This window comes from Arvicanthis niloticus, chromosome 10, assembly GCF_011762505.2.
Source record: "Arvicanthis niloticus isolate mArvNil1 chromosome 10, mArvNil1.pat.X, whole genome shotgun sequence".
NCBI classification, from domain to species: Eukaryota; Metazoa; Chordata; class Mammalia; order Rodentia; family Muridae; genus Arvicanthis; species Arvicanthis niloticus.
The window spans coordinates 45,568,503-45,590,664 of NC_047667.1; the positions used below are offsets into that span (position 1 = coordinate 45,568,503).

The window sequence follows — 22,162 nt, forward strand, 5'->3', positions numbered from 1 at the left end:
ACATGAAGACAATTAATGCTGCAACAATAAAATGATAACCCCGGGTCCTGTAATCCTTCAGCCAGGAAGGCATCCTACACAGAGCAAGTCTGAAGACTAATGAGTTGGACTAATGGAGGGTATCCTGACAAATTGATACAGTTCTATCAAAGAAAGACCCCATCTGCTTTGTCTATCTCAAACGCAGATGGTGATTATAAATATAATTCATTTGGGTCTGAGCTTCAATCTAAGGACAAAGAGGAATTTGACCTGAACTGTGCTGTCAGCTCCCAGATACTATCCCTCTTGTGAGCATTTATTCAAAACTAGCTAGATACTTTCTAAAAAATTTTAACATGTCATAACACTCAAGCCGCTGCATAAGGATGTTTCTACTGCCCTTTTACTGAAGTCAGCTTCCTGGAGCCTCAGCAAGCATGTAATAGTAATAAGATAAACCTTGTTGTCTAGTGTGAAGGTTGAGTTGTGATAGCCTGAAAGTTCCCCATGGAATCTCACCAAAGTAAGGCTAGTTCTCATCCTCCACTCCCTCAGCATCTGCCTTCCTTTTCTGATGCCACACAACTGCATCTATTCCATTATTCTAGTATCCCATGGACGGATGTGCTTTGACTCCTGCTATTAGTCACTGAACAGATGTGTATCAGATCTTAGTATTAAACTCAGAATCAATTTTCAAGAATTTTGCAATCAATTTCATGGACTTATGAATCTATACAACAGAATTTAGTCCCTACTGAATATCTGTAACATCAGAAGCAAAAATACCATACCTGTATAACTATATCAGCAGAGGCAATAGGCAACAGCAGCAAAATAATAAAATACCTGTTTCAAATGATGATGGCTGTTATGAAGATAATAAATGCAGCATGGTAGAGAAAGGGCAGAAGCTAGAGTTAGGGAAAATATATGAGAGAGGAAGCCACACAAATATCTTTGCAAAGATCATTTCAGAACGTATCAGGATCGGAGTACAGGATGTTTGAAGAAGGCAAAGAAGACCTGTGATTCTTGGCTCACATTTGTGGGAAAAAGGAGAGGGCACTGAAGGGTAGGAGTTCCCAGGGATTCTGGGCAGATTCAGTAGTGTCTAGTCATTGGTAGGAAGGGACTGTGTGTGGATTGTGATGGGATACCACAGAGGACTTAAGACAAAAAAGTGGCATATTAGACTTAAAGTTTAGAAGGTTATTCTCACTGCTGTGGTGAGAACAGACCCAGAAGTACATTCTAAGGTGGAAACAGAAGGCTATGGCTACTGATAGGAGACAAGCTGCTGTTTATACCAGGAAAGCCATCAGACAGATAGATGCTAAGAGGTGATCTGATCCTCAATTTGCCAATGAAAAACCAAAAGAATTTATTTGCCAGTAGGATTGGTGTGAAGCATGGGAGAAGAGTCATGTCAGTCTCATCTGCTTGAATGGTGTGTGATTTTGCCGTGGAAGATTCCAGAACGATGAGCCTGCAGAGAGATGGCAGAAGAGAGACTAAGCAAAGAAGAAAACTAATGTTAAGTAGTGTGGATCTCAGGTAGAGGAAGACATGGGTTGAAGGTGTACCTGGGGTGGATGGAGGATTCAATGCTCAGGGTATTTTTTTTTTTTTTTTAGGTTTTTTTATTTTGTTGTTGTTACCATTGAGGAATAGGTTAAGTAGCAATAAGAAACACAGACAATTTTTAAAAGGTTGTGTTCATTAGTATGTGGTTTTAAGATTTGCTATTTCAAAGGTGGAGCAGTTCTCAAGGACAATAATTGGCAGCTGAGTATCTTTAATTTTTTTTGTTTGTTTTGGTTTTTGGTTTTTGGAAACAGGGTTTCTCTGTATATCTCTGGCTATCCTGGAACTCATTCTGTAGACCAGGCTGGCCTCAAACTCAGAAATCCGCCTAACTCTGCCTCCCAAGTGCTGGGATTAAAGGCGTGCGCCACCACTGTCCAGCGCAGCTGAGTATCTTAAAGGGTCCTCTTCCATAAGGGGCAAACCTGCCCACCATGTAAGTGGCATAGAGGTAAAGCAGAGCAAGATGCTTTAGTGGATGTAAGAAAGTGGTCGGAAAATGAGAAGGAGGAAATATAAACCAGGGGAATTTTAAAAATGAAGCCATCTTAACAACATAAGGGAGAAAGAATTGCTTATAGTTGGGCTGTGAGGAGCTAAGACCCATTCTCTTCAAGGACATGGGAGAAGAATCCACAAGTCCCAGAGAAGGTGTCAGAAAACATAAAGAGTTAGGGAAGGAGGAAGAGTATATCCTCAAGGTACTCAAGTCAGGGACAAAGATATGGGGAGGGGAGGGCTGTGGCCTTGTGATAACTCTGGCCCCAGAAAAGAAGTAATGAGAGGTTTGAGAGAATGGGCAAGGGTACAGCAGGTGTCTTTAGAATGTGGTACTTACATCTACAGCATCAGCACTGCCTTGTACCTTGTCCAGTGGGGAACAGCAGCCATGCATGTGATGCTGATGTTGCCCATGTGAGAATTACTGCTATGCCAGACACACAGGACAGCTCAAAAGGGAGGCATATCCAGAGGTGGAGAGAGAAAGGGACCTTGCTATGTGGGTAGTGCTAAAAAGGACAAAGATACCAGACCTGCTGAGGTTGTTTACCTGGTGTTTCCATATGGAATTAGATCCTTCATTAGTTCAGTGTGGGGCTGTGCTTGTAGGTGGATCCTGAGAACTGCCAAGTGGTAAATCAGGGTCTCTTACCTGGCAACCTTTTCTATGATGCCAAGGAAACCATCAAGGAAAGCTGTAGATGTTTCCAACTGTTCCTGATTCAGATAAAAAAGAGCCACTGTTACTAGAGGAATGTGGAAATTCACCTGTGTCTCTGAAGTTACTGCCTCATTTAAATCATACTGTTTTTCCAGTCTCCAGGGCATCTGTGTTTCATGTCTTCTTTCTTTGTCTTGATTTCAAGGAAAACAAGGTCTAGTGAGGAACAGGCAGTAAAACAAAAATACTATCTGCTCCCTCCTGTTCCCTCATTTACCTGCTTTTATGTGCGCCAGCCCATTTGGTGCTCGCCATAATCTGAAAGCCTCAGTGCTGGAACTTCCTGTCTCTTCAAAAGACACTCCACAGCCCATGCCCACCCCTCCTCAATATCTAACCCCAGCACCCATCTTGTCATTGCGATCTGATGCAGACACCCTACTTATAAAAATAAAGTTCTCAATACTTTTATCTTTGGCACCCAAATGTATTTCCTTGCCTGCTAACACACTACATTTCCCTTATTTAAAATGTTTGACCGCTCTCTCACTGACGGTCTCCCATGGCTATTCAGCAAATACAGAGTGAGGATTTCTGTCAGTTTCGCTCAGTGATGTGGCTCTCAAGGATAGGAACTTTTCAGGAGCCAGAAAGTGTTCAGTAATAATTGTATTACATCAATGAATAAGTATAAACTTACTGTGGCCAGACATTGTGCTAATTTAAAGTTTTGCATTGAGTAAAACTTTTATTCTCCTGATAATCTTGGGAAGTGTATATTACTAACCATTATTAGATAGACAGGAAAACTAAGACCCAAAGAAGCTAAGTAATGTGGCCAAGGCCAATACACAGGAGCCCGAGTCTATTTGAAACTCTGCTGCCTGCTCTTAGCCATACCTTTGAGTCTACTGGCTTCAGTCCAGCCCTGTTAATATATCCCATTGTTAGAGAAATCTCTGATGTCTAGTAACTCGGTCTCCCTTATTTTGCAAGGAGGCTTTGTTAACAAGCTTCCTGCTATCTTTTCTCCTGCACTTGGTTCGTTCCTAGCTCGTATATATTAAAGAGAAGGGAGGACTTGAATTTTTCATAGATAACTGAAGACTTCAGTGAAGCTCAAAGCCAAGTAAAATAATCATTTAAAAATACCTGCATTCTTTAAGTTGGTGAATTCTTGCAACACTCCAAAAGCTAGTGAAGTAAAAAGTCTCAGTTCTCTCAGTAGAGATAGGAAGAGCCAGATGTAGACGTGCTCTGGGAGCTGATGCATAGGTTTTTTGTTGTTTTTTTTTCTAAGTATAAGATCCTGTTTACTGACACACTTGAAATCTTACCCATAAGTTAGGTTACCTTGGTTTTAGAAGATTTGTGGGGGAACAGGATGCAGATGTTAGCTAGGTCAGCTAAATGTGATTGTCATGTTAGTGATGCATGAACCAAGAATCACCTCCTCTGCCATGCTGTTTCTCAGTAGAGACCACTGCAAGTAGAACCTGGAATCTGACACATTATCTCCTATTGCAAGACACATTATTTGGCATCTGTGAATCAGTTGTGAATTCTAAACCACTCTATGTAGGCTGCAGTCTGAGTACCAACAGTTTTCCTTCCCTGGCCATTCTTGTCTCCACTAAACACTGTCTGCCTTCTAAATCAGTACAAATCAGTCCTTAGAACTGGCCCTCTGTTTCCCTCTGTCCTAACTCCAGAAAGGATAGGCCCTTAGCACACTTACAAGGACACCCCACCCTCATGTGCTCTATTGAAGATAGTTATCCCAAGATTCTGCCTCTTACACCTTAAACTGATAACTGAGCATCAATACAAAGTAGCAATGGCAAACAGTTTAAAACCTTTACCACAATCCACACTTGCTAAGTGACCTACAGTGGGTAACCTTGTTTCATCTCTTAATCTTATTCGTCAGGGAAGGATATGCATAAATCTGCACTGAGGGGAGTGAGAATGTAACATTATTAGCCTTTAAATAAATGAACCTTTAATAATAACTAGAGATATCATGGGACTTCGGTTTCTAGATTGTCTTCTTTGTCCAAAAATCTCACTTTAGCAACCTGAGAATTGTTAACAACCCAAAAGAATTTCTGAAAGAAAGTCATGTGTAATGTAGCTGAATATGTTGTCTGTAAATTTTGTTTCTGGAGTTAGTGTAAACCAGCGTGGAGGGAGATGACTTAGAAACTCTGCTACAAGGTGGAATCAAACTGTACACAAAGTTATGAGTTCTGTTTGTTCAGCTAACAATTTCTGATCAGCTGTTTTATCTAGCATAGCAATGCTTCTGAGGGTAGCAAGGAAGTTAGGTCTGTCCCCTGTCATCACAGTGATCAGTGTGATGTGAAGGCCAACACTGGGTAGACATTTTATTCATCCTACCCAGAAAACCCTTGGGTGGACCTGTCATTTGCCAATATCCCTAAATTCCTTGTACTAGTACAAGGAGCTCATGCTTTGGTGGACAAATGGTGGCAAGTAGGCATGCTTCTGACTTTCTTACCCAAGAACTCAGTTCCTTCATCTCCATAATTAACACATCCAAGGGAAAGAATTACTTATCTGCTCACTGGACCTTAACTCCCAGATGTTTAGGAGAATGTACAAAAGCATGTCTTCTCTGAGAGTTGTAATGAGAAAGCATGTAATAACATTCCTTGAATTATGAAACAAAACAAAACTGTAAGGCTATACAAAACTGTCACTGTTTTACTAAGTCCCCAAACTTGGTCTTATTCATGGACACCTTTGAGGCAGAAACATCACGGATACAAATTAAACTGAACGGTTATCTCACTTGGGCTTGCAGAGTGTTCTGGCTTCAGTTTCTGGACACATAAGATCCCCATGCTTTTACATGGGGCCTACATGATTTTAGCAAATGTTCTGTGTTCCAAAGTCATTGACTCTCTAGATTCTTCTCATGGCTCAGAAGTATTACCTGGAGGTGCTTCACTTTATCTCAGGCCTTGGCTACCCTGATGCTTTTTAGAGGACCACTTGGTACCCAGGTGAATGCTACCAACACATACAAGGTTGTCAGTGTCTCGTGGGACCAAACATAGACCAATCTTTTATGGAAGCAGACTTGGGCCAATCTTTAGTGGGAACTGAACATAAAGTCTTAGTTTCTCCCACTGCATGTCCCAGTAGTGATTCAGAAACTGCATACATCCTCTCTTGCAAAATATAGCACTCAGGTTCTCAGGAAGGTGTTCCAGCTTCCTAATATAATCCTTTATGTTTACGCTCATTTATTGCTTCATTGGCCTTTATCCCCAGCTCTTTCTCTGGGATTACACTTTCTAATCAAGCATGAACACATGAGCTTTTGCCTTGGGTTATGTGTTTTTTAGTAAACCTTGGGAAGACAAAAAGTATTGCAGCTGAAATTGACCTTAGAGATGTATTAGCCAAAGGCATTTAATTTAGTATAGAGAAAACTGAAACTCAGTGGCACAGAGGTGGAGTGACTTACACAAATCACTCTTACACTTTAGGGTCAGCGTTTTATAATAACAACATGCACACATAGGTACATATGTATATATTTTCCTGACACATATAAATATGTATATATATGTGGATGGATTTCTGAAGGAAAGTTATGTGTAAGGTAGCTGAATATGTTGTCTGTAAATTTTGTTTCTAGTATTATAAACTAGCTTGGAGGGCTGGAGAGATGGCTCAGCCATTAAAGGCTTGGCTCACAATCAAAAATATAAACTAGCTTGAAGAAATATATATATATATATATTTGGCTGACTGCTATATAATGATAATTTGATTAGTAATAGAGCACATATCATTAATACACCACATATACCACAGTGGTCCCGTAACACTTTAATGAAGCTACAGATAATTCTATAGCAATCAGATGTGAGAGCAGAGAGCATTCTCATAGGCTCATAAATGGTAATGTAAAACAGTCTACTGTGTCGCCAGTCATAGGACACATACGATTGTGTGCATTGCTTAGTGTTGATCATGATAAGAAACAACTATCATTGGTTTATGCATTGACTACTCTACACATATCAATATTTCAGATTGTGCACTACTTATAAAGTGCCATATTGTAAATAGTATACTGTTCACACAGCGGCAGTCCCATACATCTCTGTCTACCTCGTCTCTTGATTGAATCCTTTCTTTTGTTCCTCTTTTAATCTTGTGTTCATCGTGATTCTAGGAACGGGTTATGCCTTGTGTATGTCATGTGTCCTATATGTTAATAGATTGTACCATCTAGGTTTTGTTGGTGCACTCTATAGAACATCTGCACAGAGTCCAAATTGCCTAATTTCTCAAAGCACAACTGAACTTGCCTTTTCTTCCTTCCTCAGAAATAGCAGACAAGATCTACAATCTCTTCAATGGCTACACCAGTGGAAAGGAGCAACAGACCGCCTACAACACCCTTCTGGATCTGGGTTCGCCCACTTTGCATCGAGTTCTCTACCACTATAACCAGCACTATGAGAGTTTTGGGGAATTTACCTGGCGGTGTGAAGATGAGTTAGGACCCAGGTACTCAGTGAACTGTGTCATCTCTTTCAAACACTCTCTGGATCTTGTGTCTTTCATGCTGTTACAGTCTTTCATGGAAGTTGCAGAGATTTTTTTTCTGAGAGATCTTAGATGCTCAAAGAACTAAGCCCCATTATGTAACCCAGGCTGTGCAAAATAGTTTGCAGTAAGCTCTTTTGAAGCGTTTGAGTTGTGAACTCACATCCCTGAACAATGAAAATAAGCCTTTACTCCTCATCTTAATCACTCTGACACACAACTCGCAATGCTAACTGTGCAGAGAATGAATGTGAAGTTTTGTGAAAGAAAATTAGTTTTATTTAAGAGGTTATCCTGAAACATCTACTGCCCATGAATGTTACCTATCTTGTGTGGACTTTGCATGCTCTTTACAGACATTATTAGAGACGATGAGGCCTCCATTAAAGTGGAATGGTATTCACTTACTTACCCTGGACCCAAGCTTGTCACTTCCTAGTACACAATACACATTCTTTTTAGATTGCAGAGCCCAGATAGAGTATCTGGATAGTGAAGAATGAGGAATATGGAGAGATATCCCCTCCCAATTATAACATTTATTGTGACCATATATTGCTATCTTGAGAAAATAGACTTTCTTAGAAATTCTGGAACTCTTAGACAGGACAAGGATTTTGGCTACATGGAATTTAGTAAATTATTAAAGAACTTGTGAAAAAATTGAAATAGATCAAGGGCTATGAGAATGTGGGGAAAGACCATAGAAGAAAAAGAAAAAAGAAAAGAAAGGAGAAGAGGTGGGATGAAAGAGGGAAGACAGAAGGACATGCAGAGGTGAGGGAGCAAGAAAAAGAGGATGGTAGGAAAGGAGGGGGAAGAGGAGAAATGAGGGAATCCCACACCTAGGACCCTGCACACGCCTACCCCGGCTCTTAAACGGTTCTTATACTTCTATCACAAAGCACAGTGTTCCCCAGATGTCATCCCACCCCATTCATCTGACACCTGAGGACACATACCTTAGTAGTTATAAAAGTTCACAGGAGACCATTGCTTAGGACATTTCCCTAGCACGCGCGTGTGTGTGTGTGTGTGTGTGTGTGTGTGTGTGTGTGTGTGCGCGCGCGCGCGCATGTGTTCAGGTACACACCTGTGTGTGTATGTGGTTGGAGGTTAGAGATTGCTCTCAGGCATTGTTCTGCCTGACTCCACTTTTACAGATTTATGATTACAAGCACACCCTGACCCAGGGCACTGGCCTCTTCCATGGTGTCTGGGAATTGCATTCACGTCTGCATGCCAGGCATTTTGCTAACTTAGTCATCTTTCCAAGCTCTACTTTATTATTTTTGAGGGAAGGAGAAAATTCAGGGTATTCTTCTTGGAATAAAATGATTATTTGTATAAAGTCAGGCAGGATCTTGCTACATTCTGTAAGTTTTACCTGTAACTTGTAAGGGATGGTAGACTTTAAACAAACAAAGCCGCTGCTGTGGATCTAAGGGAACTATATAAGGGTCAGTTAATCTGTCTTAGTATTTTTAAGAAATAAATGCTTGCTTAGAGGGTAGATAAATACTAAGAAACGTCCTTTCTAGTCTGTACCCTATCTCTATTCCTGGCCAAATTGTTGTACACTCCTGACATACTCTTCTCCAGCCACCTCCTCTTCTTCCACTCTTTCATTTCCCCTCTGTTCCTCTTCCCTTCTTTCGTCTGAGATTTATTGAGTATACATGCACAATTCTTCATTAGGAAGCATAAATGCCCCATTCTGAATAGTGCTAACATCGCATATTTTATTGTTACTTCTAAGGGCATTTGAATCTTCAAAATTTCTCCTTTGTGACTCGAGACTCAGAAAAAAATTAGTTAATGCAGAAAGTGAGCTTGGGTGGGGGGAGGAAATGGGGATGTCACAGTGAAGCAAAGCCTACGGTTAATTGGTGTGCCCTCCCCTCCACGCTCTCTTCCCAGGGCTTCTCTCATGGGTAATACTGGCCTTTCACAAACACATAGTAGAAAACATTGTGTTATTTCGTTAGTCCATGGAAAACAAAATCTTGGTTTTTAATGTCATGGATCTCAGGGAGAGCCACAGGAAAGGAAATGTCCACCACCTTGAAGGACATCAATTCACTGTGGGGTTAATGTGGGGAGAATGAATAAAAATGGGTCTGCGGCTACACACTTCCTGTTAGCAAACAGAAAGGATTCCCACAATTCTACCAAACCCAATTCCATTAAAACCTGCAGAGGCCTCCAGACTGAGCTGAGGTTGCAAATGCTCTGAGGACAGCAGTGTTGCCCCATTGCTAACAAAGAAGGCTGTTGACTCTGAGATGGTCAAGGGCAGGCCCAAAGTAATTATTATTGAAAGAACAATAACTGGAGCAATGAAAACACCAACAAAGACTCCATAGCCTAATTCAATTCGCTCTCTTGAAAGGCTACTGGGTTGTGCTCTGTCTGTTTCTGGAAGATGATGAGATGTTGCCCTCTTTCATTCTACACCCCAACTCCCACCCCTTTCAACTCCTCAGAAGACTGGCTCATGATAGCAAACAATGGAAGGATTAAGAGGGAAGTACCACCACAGTCCTTGCTGGTAATTTCTTTTGGAAAACCTGTTTGGCCAAACTACAGAAGCTGATAGGGAAAACACAGATCATCCTGAGAGGCTATTGAGTCAGCAGGTAGAGTGTTTGTGTGAATTCCTCTGACCTGCTGCAATTGGAGAAAATACAACTTTCCCTCCAGTGTTGTCACAGAGCTCTCAGCCCCTTGACTTTGCTGCTTAAAGCTCAACATGTTTCCTTCATCACCTTCACCCTCCTTTCTCCTGTCATTGTAGGAATCCAGAGATATACCACACTCACTGCCCCTCCTCGATACTCACTGCCCAGATGAAGAGGAATTAAGTGAATGTAGTTATTCTTCTTTGAAATGCTTTTTTTTTATTAATGAGGTGCAGAAGAAAAAAATCCCATCTATGTGAGGAATTGTTGATAAAAAGCAGAAGAGATGCTTCTTCACAGGACAAATTTACCAGCTTAGAGTTAGTAAATACTACAAGGGGTTCTGCCCAGCAACCTTTCTAGACCACATTCTGGGTCCTACATGAACTTTCTGCAATAGGAGAATCATCCTCATGGCTCCATAGCCACTTACATCCTTGAAGAATTGTAAAGAAATACAACCAAGGGAGGAAATCCCTTGTGCTCCCCACCCCTGCGCTCAGGAATCAGTCTTTTCAAATGTGTGTAATTCTGAGGTAACCTTGTGCTCCTCTCCTGTCCTCAGGGATCCTCAATGGATGCCCTTCTATCCACTCCCTTGCTTGCTTTTTCTGCTGGGGCTTAGAAGCAATGGCAGTGGCCTTGTGACTTTATGAAGCAGATGAGGTAGAGCATGAGCTCCCCTGGAGCTTAATTAGGTGCTGTGTGCACCTGGGAGTCTGCCCTGTCCAAAATATGCTCCTGTGTCAACAGGAGCCAGAGCCCGATTGTTCCTAGGCTTATTGTAATATAATTACCTCAGCACAGACATAATTGGTTATATCAGATACCCCTTTCCTTTCACTATATTGACAATTTCTTTTTTTTTTTTTTAAATCAATTCAAATATAGTCTTGAAAGGAGAATACTCGGGCAAGCATATTACATGTCATTTAATGATGATAAATTACTGGCTTTATAGAACATTGTTTTGATTTCCTTCAAAACTACAGATTCCATGATTTTAAAAGTTGTATATTCCCACTCAAACATTTGTTACTCATCTTCTCATTTTTACTTTTTTTTCTGGGTGCATTTGTTACGTCTATTTCTTTTTTGTGCATGTACCACTTTGCATACCCATTTTATTCATTCATTCCCTCCTTCATTCATTCATTGGACAGACACACATGAAGGATCGAAAGAGATAGAATAGTGAGTGCTACCTTCTTAAAATCTGGAGTCTTGCTCTGATAGTAATTCTTTTCTAGCCTTCTCTTTTTTGTTTGTTTGTTTTCTGACAGAAGTATCCTTTTCTCTTTGATCTCTAGGAAAGCAGGCCTCATCCTTTCCCAGCTTGGAGATCTGAGCAGCTGGTGCAATGGACTCCTTCAGGAGCCCAAGATAAACTTGAGGCGTGGTTCACTCAAGTACCTGGGCTGCCGCTACAGTGAGATCAAACCTTATGGACTGGACTGGTCAGAGCTCAGCCGGGACCTCAGGAAGACATGTGAGGAACAGACCTTGAGTGTCCCCTACAATGACTATGGGGACAGCAAAGACATCTAGCACCATGGGGCCAGGGAGTAGCTGCCAAAATAAAGCAGGGGAGAAGAGGGGAACATCTGGGTTGGTTTGTGGATTTTTAGACATTTTTTAATGGACCATCCAAAGCTCCACAAGTATCTTCTAAACCAGGAAGAGGGTAGACCTTTGCTCCCTGTGAGATTTGTTCAGTGTGATATTCTCCACCTGCATGACCAGTCAACCCGCCAGCCAGCCAGTAGCTTCATGCAGCACGTTTTTTTTTTGTTTGTTTGTTTGTTTTGTTTTTTTTTTCTCTCTCTCCGTAGACGATTACCTTGAAATTCACTTTGGAATTCATTGGTTTCATTCACTTTTTTTTTTTTTTTTTTTTAACCTTCAACCAATCCATCACAATTCTCAAGAGCTCGATCCTGCATCCTACAGGAGGTCTAAGGTGGAGGCTCTTCTGCTTAATTGGTTCCCAAGTCTATGGCACCTGGGGACAAAAGTGAGAGCATAAAGCAGCCTCATGCCCCAGCTCAGGCATTTCTTAGGAAGCATAGGAATGTTGGGAGCCGAGGCACGTACTGCAAAAGATAATAAGTGACCCATGCCTGTTTCTCATGGGTTTTCCCCAGACTCTCCTGTTGGTGTCTCCACTCCTCAGAGGTAAACTGGAGTTCTGTTATAGGTCTGTTGGACCTTACAGAGTTTTAGTTCTCCCCTCCCCCAGGTGAAACCAAAACTACAATTTCTGGTTGATTTCTGTCCTTTTTTCCCCTAAACAACCTGATCTTTGAGAGGCAGTGAGATATCACCTGTCAAATATAGCTCCAGAGAGGGCTACCTGCAAGACTATTTAGCAGCCACCATTGCAGGAAATAAGTGGCATTTGTTTAAAAATATTTGTACATGCCTAGAGTATCATCAGAGTTCTAAGAGCCTGGATTCTACTTGGTCCCAGGCCTCTTTCCCTGGACAGAAAGGACTTGGCTGGTGTTTGCTTTAATCCAGGAATGAGATTCTTTCTTGTCAGTGTTTTATTGAACTAAAGCTCTTATTGATCTGAAAAGTACTTCTGTCCACACTGCCCTGACTAAATTTTCTTAATTATATTGTAAATTTTGACAGTCTTTTCTCTGATGAAAATCATCAGGACTCTGTCCTTGTCACTGCCTGCCCACCCAACTCTGCCAGTTACTGAAGAGCAGCAGAGCCTCTGGAGAGACCAGAACATCTGGTGACCACACATAAGGACTGAGGCTCCATTTTCATACACTGCCCAAGGAGGATGATCTGCTAATCTAGCTATTAGGAAGGCTAGCCTTGTAAAAAAAAAAAAAAAAAAAAAAAAAAAAAAAAAAAAACAAACAAACAAAAAAAAAAAAAAAACAACAACCTCATGGGACAAGATTGACTATCAATGACCCAATGTACATTCAACCAGCTTGCCTTGACTAGAACTCTTCATGTGGAAACACATGACGTGGGTCTGGAAGGCTCTATAACTCAGCCACTGAGCCTTATTCATGCTTTCCAATTAAGAATAATGACAGATGATATTGACTATTTGATGTGTGATGAACACTACTATAAACAACTAGATTCTCACATCCCCAAAGAAAGTTCTATTCTTATTGATTTTTTTTGTGATGAGGAAACCAACGCAGGGAGGTGTCTCACCATTTCCCAGGTCCCTCATACACCACATACCCTGAGCTGCAGTGCCTCTAGAACACATGGGTTTAACCACTCTATGTTGCCTAAAGCATATGGCTGTTGAAGCTTTAAGCTCCACAGAGAACCTGCCCAGAGCTTCTCCTTCCTAAGGGACTATGTACAAATGTACAACAGAAGGGCAAGGAGGCAAAGTACACCCATAGCCTTTGGAGTCAGGGCACCTTTGGTACCCTCAGTACTGTGGCACACTAGCTTCCCCATGGATGAATAAGGAGGAGATTAAATTGCAGGCTGGTCTTATTTCTCTCGTTGCTCCTTTTCAGAGAAATATTGGAAAACTTGCCTTGTACTTTTTGCCTCACAGATTCCCCAATTTTTAGAGCAAAACACATCAAAAAAAAAAAAAAAAAAAAAAAAAAAAAAAACTTAGCTGTCTCACCACTGGCCAGTGTAGGGGCTTCAGTAAAAATGCATCCAAGGGCAACTTGTTCACCATTGCCAGAGAAGAGGATGCGATGGGCCAGTGTGACAGTGCACATAGCATCCCTTTACTGCCATTCTTTTCCCATTCTTCTATTCAATCCCATGGGGTCGGGGAGTGTCTTCTTTTGAACAGAAGGATAGTGAGGCAGTGAATACCTTTCAGCCCTGTTGAAAACAGAAACTTATGGGCTCAGGAGGGAAGACAAAGAGTGGTACTATAAGATCACTACTCTGTTACCCTGCCCCCATTCTGCTTTTATTCTAGGCATACTCTTCTCCTCTCTTCTACCTTTATGCCCTGTTCTCCAAAGATTTTTCCACCTCTTACACATATCTCTTTTATCCTCCATCTTCCCCCCCTCCTCCCATTGATTGCCTTATTCTTTCAGTGTGCAATTGTGTTTTCTCTTCTGTGTGTGGGTCTACACACACACCCCTCACTCCCAAGCACCACATACACAGCTCCTATAACTGGAGCAATGTTTTTTTGAGTTAAAATCTCCAACATGAATGGGTTGGAGGTAGCCTGGAGATGGTTCTACACGTTGCTGGAGGACTTTTACCCTCAGAGAGATGCCTATCACACCCTACCAATGATATCAATGCCTACCAATGATTCTCAGTTCTTGCCTGGAGGAATTGTCTAGGAAGGCTAATGCGATTGAGCCAGTATTAAACCTCATTTCTAAGCTGCCAAACAGGTCTTAAGGGAGCCACTTCTGTCCACCTAACCACCTCCAGCTCTGTGTCCGACTGATAGCGCTATTGTTTCCTCTTGAATGTCCGCAAACCACTGTATAGAATCAGACCCTTAAACGAGTGTGCAATTGTTTCTCTTGAAGTTTGGTCCATTTGTTATTTTTAATTAACTGCACTCCTTGATATTCAAATGTTCTATTAAGAAATAATTGTGAAAAACACTCCACTACTGTAGAAGAAAGAGGTGGTATAATGTGACCAACTTCAACTACAACAGTGTTGTTTAAGAGATTTATTGTACGATTATGAGAAATGAAGTAATCTACTAAATAATAAACAAAGTTGTCAGTAAGTGTTGAGCGTGTGGATATTACCTTGTGTCTCCCCATAAACTGAGTGACCACAGTGAACCATGGGTGAATTAAAGTTTTAAATGTTACAATTTAGATTCCAAATACTTAGGCTTTGAAGCCATTATCTCAACTAGAAACAAAAATTGGCTTCCATGGTCAATTATAAACCTACTTTTATGTGGGAGTGACTTTCATCTTCTAGCCTTTCTTCCAAGTACGCAGTAAGTGGAAGATCTTTACAGCATATCCACTGTATTCCAGACACAGAGAGATACAGCCTTGGCCTGTCAAAGCATGGCCTTCCACATTGAACATATCGCTATGAGGCCATGAGAGAAAAGTAGACTGACAAAGCACAGGATGGGTGGGGAGGTGCTGGAGTCTAAAGCTTGTACATCTAAGAAAAGGTTGCAAACAGGCTCTCTCAAATCTATCCTTGTGCTTTGGAAAGGCTGATGAGATTAGCTGGATGTTATGAAACACCTCCTGGTGCATTACCCCATATTCTTAATCTGTTTTTCCAGTCTACAGTGTGACTTGAGATGTTTCTTGTCTGCCTCTAAAACATATGATTCCCTTTCAATTCATCAATAAACAGAGGTTAAGAGACTGTGCTTAAAGAGCCTCTGAAAAGCAATGATCAAAATCTTATGCTTGCCCAGGCAGGATGATATAGGGAAGACAGGCTGAGGCAGTTCTGTATTTTGGCCACAGACCCTTCTACACCCCTTCTATCTACACATACTGTTCTGCCTTTTCTCCCCTCAAGTCTGGGCAGGTTAATGACTGTTTTAATTAATAGTTTATGATGGAAGTGACAGTTTGTGACATCTACATCAGAGTCATAAAAGGCTTTGAGATTTCAGCCTGCTCAGGAGCTCTTGCACTTGGGGTAGTCAGCCTTCACATAAGAAATCCAAGACTTGGACATTCAACAATGGTTCAGCAGGGAAGAGCATTTTCTATTTTCTCAGAGAACCTGGGCCCAGTCTCCACCACCACCATAGTAGCTCACAAGTATCCATAACTCCAGTTCCAGGGGATCTGACATCTTTTTCTTGTCTCTGCACACAACAGACACACATAAATATATGCAGGTAAAACATTCTTACATGTAATATATATAATATATATATTGAAAGAAAATAAAGGCTGTCAAGCTTCCTTCTGCTCCATGATGGGGAAGTTAAATTCTAGCTCTTGGTCCACAGTGCTCCCTTGGACAAGTCTGTTGAGAACATACAAATGAAGCAGTCTGGTAGCTTCAAAACTACTCCCACTACTGCCAGGGAGGGCCATGTCTGGATCTGTGGTCCTACTGTGGCTAGAGTTGGTGTTGATATGCATGGCACGTGTTATCACCAAAGGCTACATGGATGTTCAGATGCCTGCGGTTTGTGGTGCAGCCTGAAAACATGTCCATGGGCCATGCTATCTCTGGGGGCCATATTGATGTGAGTAGCCTGTGCTGCCACCTGAGGTCATGGTGATGCTCATGGTCTGGGCTGCCTCCAAGGGCCTTGTCTGGGTCTATGGGCCTACTGGACCCAGGGGCCATGTTCATGGTCTGTGCTGTCGCCAGAAACCACACAGAAGCCCATGATCCATGTTCCTGCTGAGTGTAAAAAACAAGGCAGCTACTTTTTCCAGTGATATTGATGTTTGCAGACGCATAGTTAAGGAAGAGGGACATGGAAGGCTTTCCTGACAACCTCTACCCTCACCCCAACCCACAGCCCCTAATCCCCCACCCCAAACAGCAGCCTAAACAGGAAGCTATAGAAGAGAACTCTTAAAACGTATGATAAGGATGCTGAAGTTAGCTCTAGACAATTAATGGCTTTTGTTGGGGGTGCAGGAGCAGAACGACTCATTCTATTTAAGGGGCAGGCCACTGAGATACTGACCATGCCTGGTGAGTGTATAGGAAACATAAATTGGACTTATTTTATTTACTTATTTTATATTTTGTGGGGGAAGAGGTCATGAAGGTGGGACAGGTATAGAGGACTGGGAAATGAGTGTGCATGATATGAGGCTCCCAAAGATTTAATAAAAATATTACACCCCAAAGGGAAGAACCTGTCAAGACCATATCCAAAGGTTAAGCATGGCCCTTCCCCTGGTATGGGGCCACCCACCCAGCTCCAAAATTTTAACCCAGAATTGTTCCTGTCTAAAGGAAACACAGGGACAAAGAGTGAAGCAGAGACTGAAGGAAAGGTCATCCAGAGACTGTCCCACCTGAGGATCCATCCCACATGCAGACACCAAACCCAGACACTATTGCAGGTGCCAAGAAGTGCTTGCTGACAGGAGTCTGATACAGCTGTCTCCTGAGACGCTCTGGCATATCCTGACCAATACAGATTCGGATGCTTGCAGCCAACCATCGGACTGAGCACAGGGACTCCAATGGAGGAGATAGGGGAAGGACTGAAGGAGCTGAAGGGGCCTTATTTGGCATCAGTGAGAGGGGAGGCCCTTGGTTCTGTGAAGGCTTGATGCTCCAGTGTAGAGAAATGCTAGGGCAGTAAGATGGCAGTGGGTAGGTGGGTGGGGGAGCACCCTCATAGAAGCAGGGTAAGGGGGGATGGGATAGAGGGTTTGCAGAGGGGAAACAGGGAAAGGGATAACATTTGAAATGTAAATAAATAAAATATCCAATTAAAAAGAAAGAACCCCTTAAGAAATAATAAAAAAAAAGACTAGTTCCCCTACCTACTGAATAGAACCACCAATTTCTACCAAAATGAAGAAAATAGGAATCACTTTGTCAAGCCTGCTCAGCATTCCTGCCACTCATCCCAATTATATTAGATGGTGAAATGGTTACATCTGCTAAATACAAGAATCAAATGAGTACTAGCATGTCTATCCAATCTTAGTGACCAGCATACAAATAAGGTTTAAATTCTTTCAGAGAGGAGAGGAAGCCAATGCAGGCATAGCTACATAAAAAGAATGTTTGTCAGACCCATGAACAGAGTCTATGGTCCATGAGAGGACTACAGAAAGAAAGATGTGATACTGTACCCCAGTGCTTCCAGAATAGCAAAGCTTAAAGCATACATGGTAACACCATGAAAGGAAAGATATTATATTCAGGACCAGAAAATGAGAGAGAGGAGTCCAGCAATGAGTAAGAAAAGTCTTAGATGGAAAGGGGTTGCTTTCAGTTATTAAATTTGTGTTTTCTTTTGCATTTGGAACTTCATGGAAATAGATTTGCCAGTTTATACTACCTACGTGGCATGTCCTATGCTAAATTCTTAACTGAATAATGCCCTACCACATTCATCACATCTGAAAATAATATTTAAGAAAGAGAAAGCAAGTATCTGAATGGAAGTGTAAACATTTCTACCAATGCCCATGTGACTACGATGTTGGAATTCTTCTATACATTCATTTGTACTTCATTGATTCCTCCTCACTTTTTTTCTTCTAAATCATTGCTGGCCTATCCTAGGCTGGGCAAGAGGAGAGGTTATAGCTGATCCTGTGAAAAACCATCCTTAGAAAAACATCTCAATGGAGAATAAATGATGCTTCAGTCTATGTAAAACTTCTGTCCATCATCTGCCTACAAGGCTCAAAGAACACTGTAAGAGGGAACAGAAAGAATGGGAGAGCCAAAGAATGGAAAGATCTTCAGCAAAAAGGCATTTTCTGTACACAACATGGCCACTCACTTGTGAACTCTGTGCAGTGGCAGTTATCTATAGCACAAGACTTGCACAGGACTGAGTCTGTCAACATTTCATTATGAATGGGACAGAGCCTCATGTGGCCTCATTCTTCTGTAAGTTCCTATTGACAGCTTCTTAGATAGTTGCTGGGCAGTCATTTTCTTCAGTGATGTAGTGTTATAGTCTAGTGAGTAACCCTTCAGATACTTACACACATGCAAGCAGCTCTTATTAAACTCATTAAATTATATACTGAACAAAGACATGAAGGTGACAGGGGTTTCTTGTTGAGAAGAAGAAAAATGGAAAATGCAAATGGGGATGAGAAAAAGGAATAAAGATGGAAATGACTGAAATCCATTGCTATTTGGCTTTCTTTTATTTTTGTCGTTTATTTTTCTTTCACATGAGGGTAATACAAAGTTACAGAATTATTCTAATTCTGAATATACCTTGGTGACTTCTTGGGTCTGTTTTCCCCCATGTTTCCAGAGTCCCATCAATTCTTTGGTAAGAAGGGATAAAAGCCTTCAGGATAACAGAGAATGAGATGTAGATTCAGAATCCAGTGCTGATATTAATAAACTCAGCTACCAGCTGGGATTCCACCACCAACTCCAATAGTATTACTTTTTCATATGAACTAATTGATTAGTGGTTCCATTTTAACTAAAGCCCAACTGAGAGTATGGAAATCACTCTCAGTTCATGTGAGGAATCTGGGACTTGGTTCATGTTTGGACTAATCCAAATTGAGAAAAAAGTAAACATCTTGTTCTGGAGTTTTGCAATGCGGGTGCTGCAATTAGCTGATTTCCTTACAGATAGACAGGTTTTGACATCACATTTCTTCACCAAAATTGACTTTTGTTAGCGCCTATTGTATATTTGCCCACATGGGGTATAAATTAGTGTAATTCATTCCTTACTACCTTTCCTAGGAACAGAACACCAGCCTTACTCTGTGCCTAATAAGAAGGGCAAGTTCCTTTGTTACGGATGATTAAAATGTCAAGAGACCCTGAGGCTGTTGTCCGAAGAATAACACACTGTTCTCTGACTTGCCCACTAGACAGGAAATCACCTCAGACCATGTCCTTGTAATATCCCAGGACTCAGCTTTATTCACATGAATGAAACTAAGGTCAGACAAACCTTATGTGCCCTTAGCAGCCAATGATCTCTTTTGAAACTATTGCTGGACCTTCTCTATTTTTTATCAGTGGACTCTTAGCAATGACATTTCCAGACTCTTATCATCTGGCCTCTACTAGGATGTTGGATGCACTTTCAGAAGCTTAGAGGACAGGCATAGGCAGTAAGCCGGGACACTTCCTTTCCTCTACTGTGGATGGTGTCTCCAGCACCTTTTTGGTGGTCTCTATAGCCTCTGTGTGTCCCCTATGTCCACAAAGGAAGAGCATCTCTGGATGTAGCCATACCTAAGGTTGTCTTACAACTCCTCAAATTCCCTTTCCTCTAAGTCAGTCTTTCTAGTTTGTGTCACAATTCAAAGTTCCTCTATGAAACTACCTAAGATTATCTCAGTTTTCTTGTCTGGATCTTAATTATTGCCTATGTTATTGAAAGATAATTACTTACATAGGATTTAACATAAGACTTTTGAAAGTGCTTAAGTTTTTGGAAACTATCTTAAAGGTTGAGTTTTGATGATAAAAGAGTTTAGATCTACTTAAACTCTAACAAAGAAGTTGACTGGATATGTGATCTGAAGCTAACTGGACATGTGAACTGCCTCCTCATTAGTTGGCTTGAAAAGCATCCAGATTACGAATATCAGTACTGGTCAGGAAAAGTGAGAGCTACTAATGTCTTGAGAGTATAGGGATGGTAACTCACAGGGTTTGTCCCATGTGATTACCTACCCTGATTACAGGAACAAAAAAGGTAAAGGATATGTAAAATTGCAAAGACACGGGGAAATTAAAAACATATGAGTCATATTTTGTAAATATCTTATGACAAAATGAAAGTGAATACAGGTTCAATGTTCTTTGATAATGAGAGCAAATAACTTGCATCTGAAATCTTTTGGTCTCGTGGATACATGATGAAAGCCCCAGAATTCTACCTAGGTTTTCTGACAAGCCACTTTCATTTCTAAAACTGAATTTTAAGGCATATGAATAATATGATTTTACTATAAAAAACAAAGCATTTCAAAGGCTCCATTTTTGATACTTTAACAATGCATCAGCTAAACTCAGGTTTAGATCTCAACACTAAGAATTTAGTGTAAAGTATTGGCAAGAATATTGTGGGGAAAAAAATCTTGCGGGCAGGGGGAGGAAGTCCGGCGGCAGGGTCCCAAGGCGGTCTGGCATCAGGGTCCCGGGCGGGCTTCCCGCGCCACCAGCGGAGGATCCCACAAGATTCCAGGGTTCCAAAAGCTGGGAATCAGGCGGAGAGACCATGGACACGTGGAGTCCAGTTTTCCAAAGCTTTTATTGTTCATGGCATGGTGAATAGACGCAAGTGGTACATGCTTCCCCCCCCCCCCAAAAGCCAGGGGAGACCAATCTTATAGGGAAGGGAGAAAGGGGAGGGAATAACTTAATTAGCTAAGCCCCTGGCCTTTTGATAATTCATTAATATTTAAATCTCTGGAGGTGGAGACTTGTTAGTCACACCCTCTACCTGGTGATTGAAGGTAACAGGTTAAATGGAGTTACCTCGTCCAAGGCCCAACAGAATATTACTGACAGAAAAGCAAAGCAGGACTATTACAGACAATGAAATAGTGCATGAGTCCTCATAATAACTGCAGGAAACAACACTATCCATTAGGCTGGAAACCAAGGGAAGGTACGGGTATGTCAGAAACCAGAGCCCCTCAAGGAAGAAAGACAATTCATTAAGTGCTGGAACTACTCTCAGAAATGATGAATCAGGAGGATGAATCATTAAGAACCCAGATAATAGGGCTGGAGAGATAGCTCAGAGGTTAAGAGCACTGTCTGTTCTTCCAGAGTTCCCAAGTTCAATTCCCAACAACCACATGGTGACTTATAACTCCATAATGAGATCTGGTGCCCTCTTCTGGCCTGTAGGTATACATTCAGGCAGAGTACTGTATACATAATAAATAAGTCAGAAGAAGAAGGAGGAGGAGGAGGAGGAGGAGGAGGAGGAGGAGGAGGAGAAGGAGAAGAAGGAGAAAGAAGAAGAAGAAGAAGAAGAAGAAAGAAAGAAAGAAAGAAAGAAAGAAAGAAAGAAAGAAAGAAAGAAAGAAGCAGCCAGATAATAGGGACTGACCATATTGCAGCTGCCATGGTAAAGAGTTCTTGGTGAGATCAGATGACTAAGGCAGCTAGCTAAGAGGCAGGATCAGTTGCAGTCCCTCCTCTTCCTAACAGCATCCCTTTAGTGTACCCACTGAAGAAAACCTCACCCAGAACAACTGACTAACAAAAAAAAAAGTAAGCTGGCAGCATTTCAACAGCTACATCATGGAGTGCAAAAGAATAAATGAAGACACACTAGCTTACTAAAAGCTAAGCAACTTGAAGATTGCACAAGAGAACACCTTGGAAGGTACTTGATGCAATGCTGGAAGCATGCCAAGTACTTTCTGTGGTCTTGTTCCCATGTCTTGTTGTCTCATAAGACTGCAATTTTGTATCCACAACTATCTCTCTTTCACATATGAGGACTCTTTAAATTGGTAAGTTGCTTTCAATGTAATAAAGCTGTTAAGTATGTCACTCTGCTATGTGGCCATGGGCT

At 41.5% G+C, this 22,162-nt stretch overlaps 1 protein-coding gene across 2 annotated transcripts in view; it reads left to right on the plus strand.

Annotated features, from left to right (window-relative positions):
* Astn1 (astrotactin 1) overlaps positions 1 to 11,902 on the plus strand; it is a 305,388-nt gene extending 293,486 nt beyond the window's left edge. The window contains exons 22-23 of one of the 2 annotated variants that reach the window (XM_034513161.2): positions 7,099 to 7,282; positions 11,313 to 11,902. In XM_034513161.2, coding sequence (XP_034369052.1) covers positions 7,099 to 7,282; positions 11,313 to 11,550 — 422 coding nt within the window. In that variant the 3' untranslated portion in view covers positions 11,551 to 11,902. The remainder of the gene's footprint in view (positions 1 to 7,098; positions 7,283 to 11,312) is intronic. The other variant, XM_076941440.1, reaches the window with a different exon arrangement.
* The last annotated feature ends 10,260 nt before the right edge of the window (positions 11,903 to 22,162 follow it).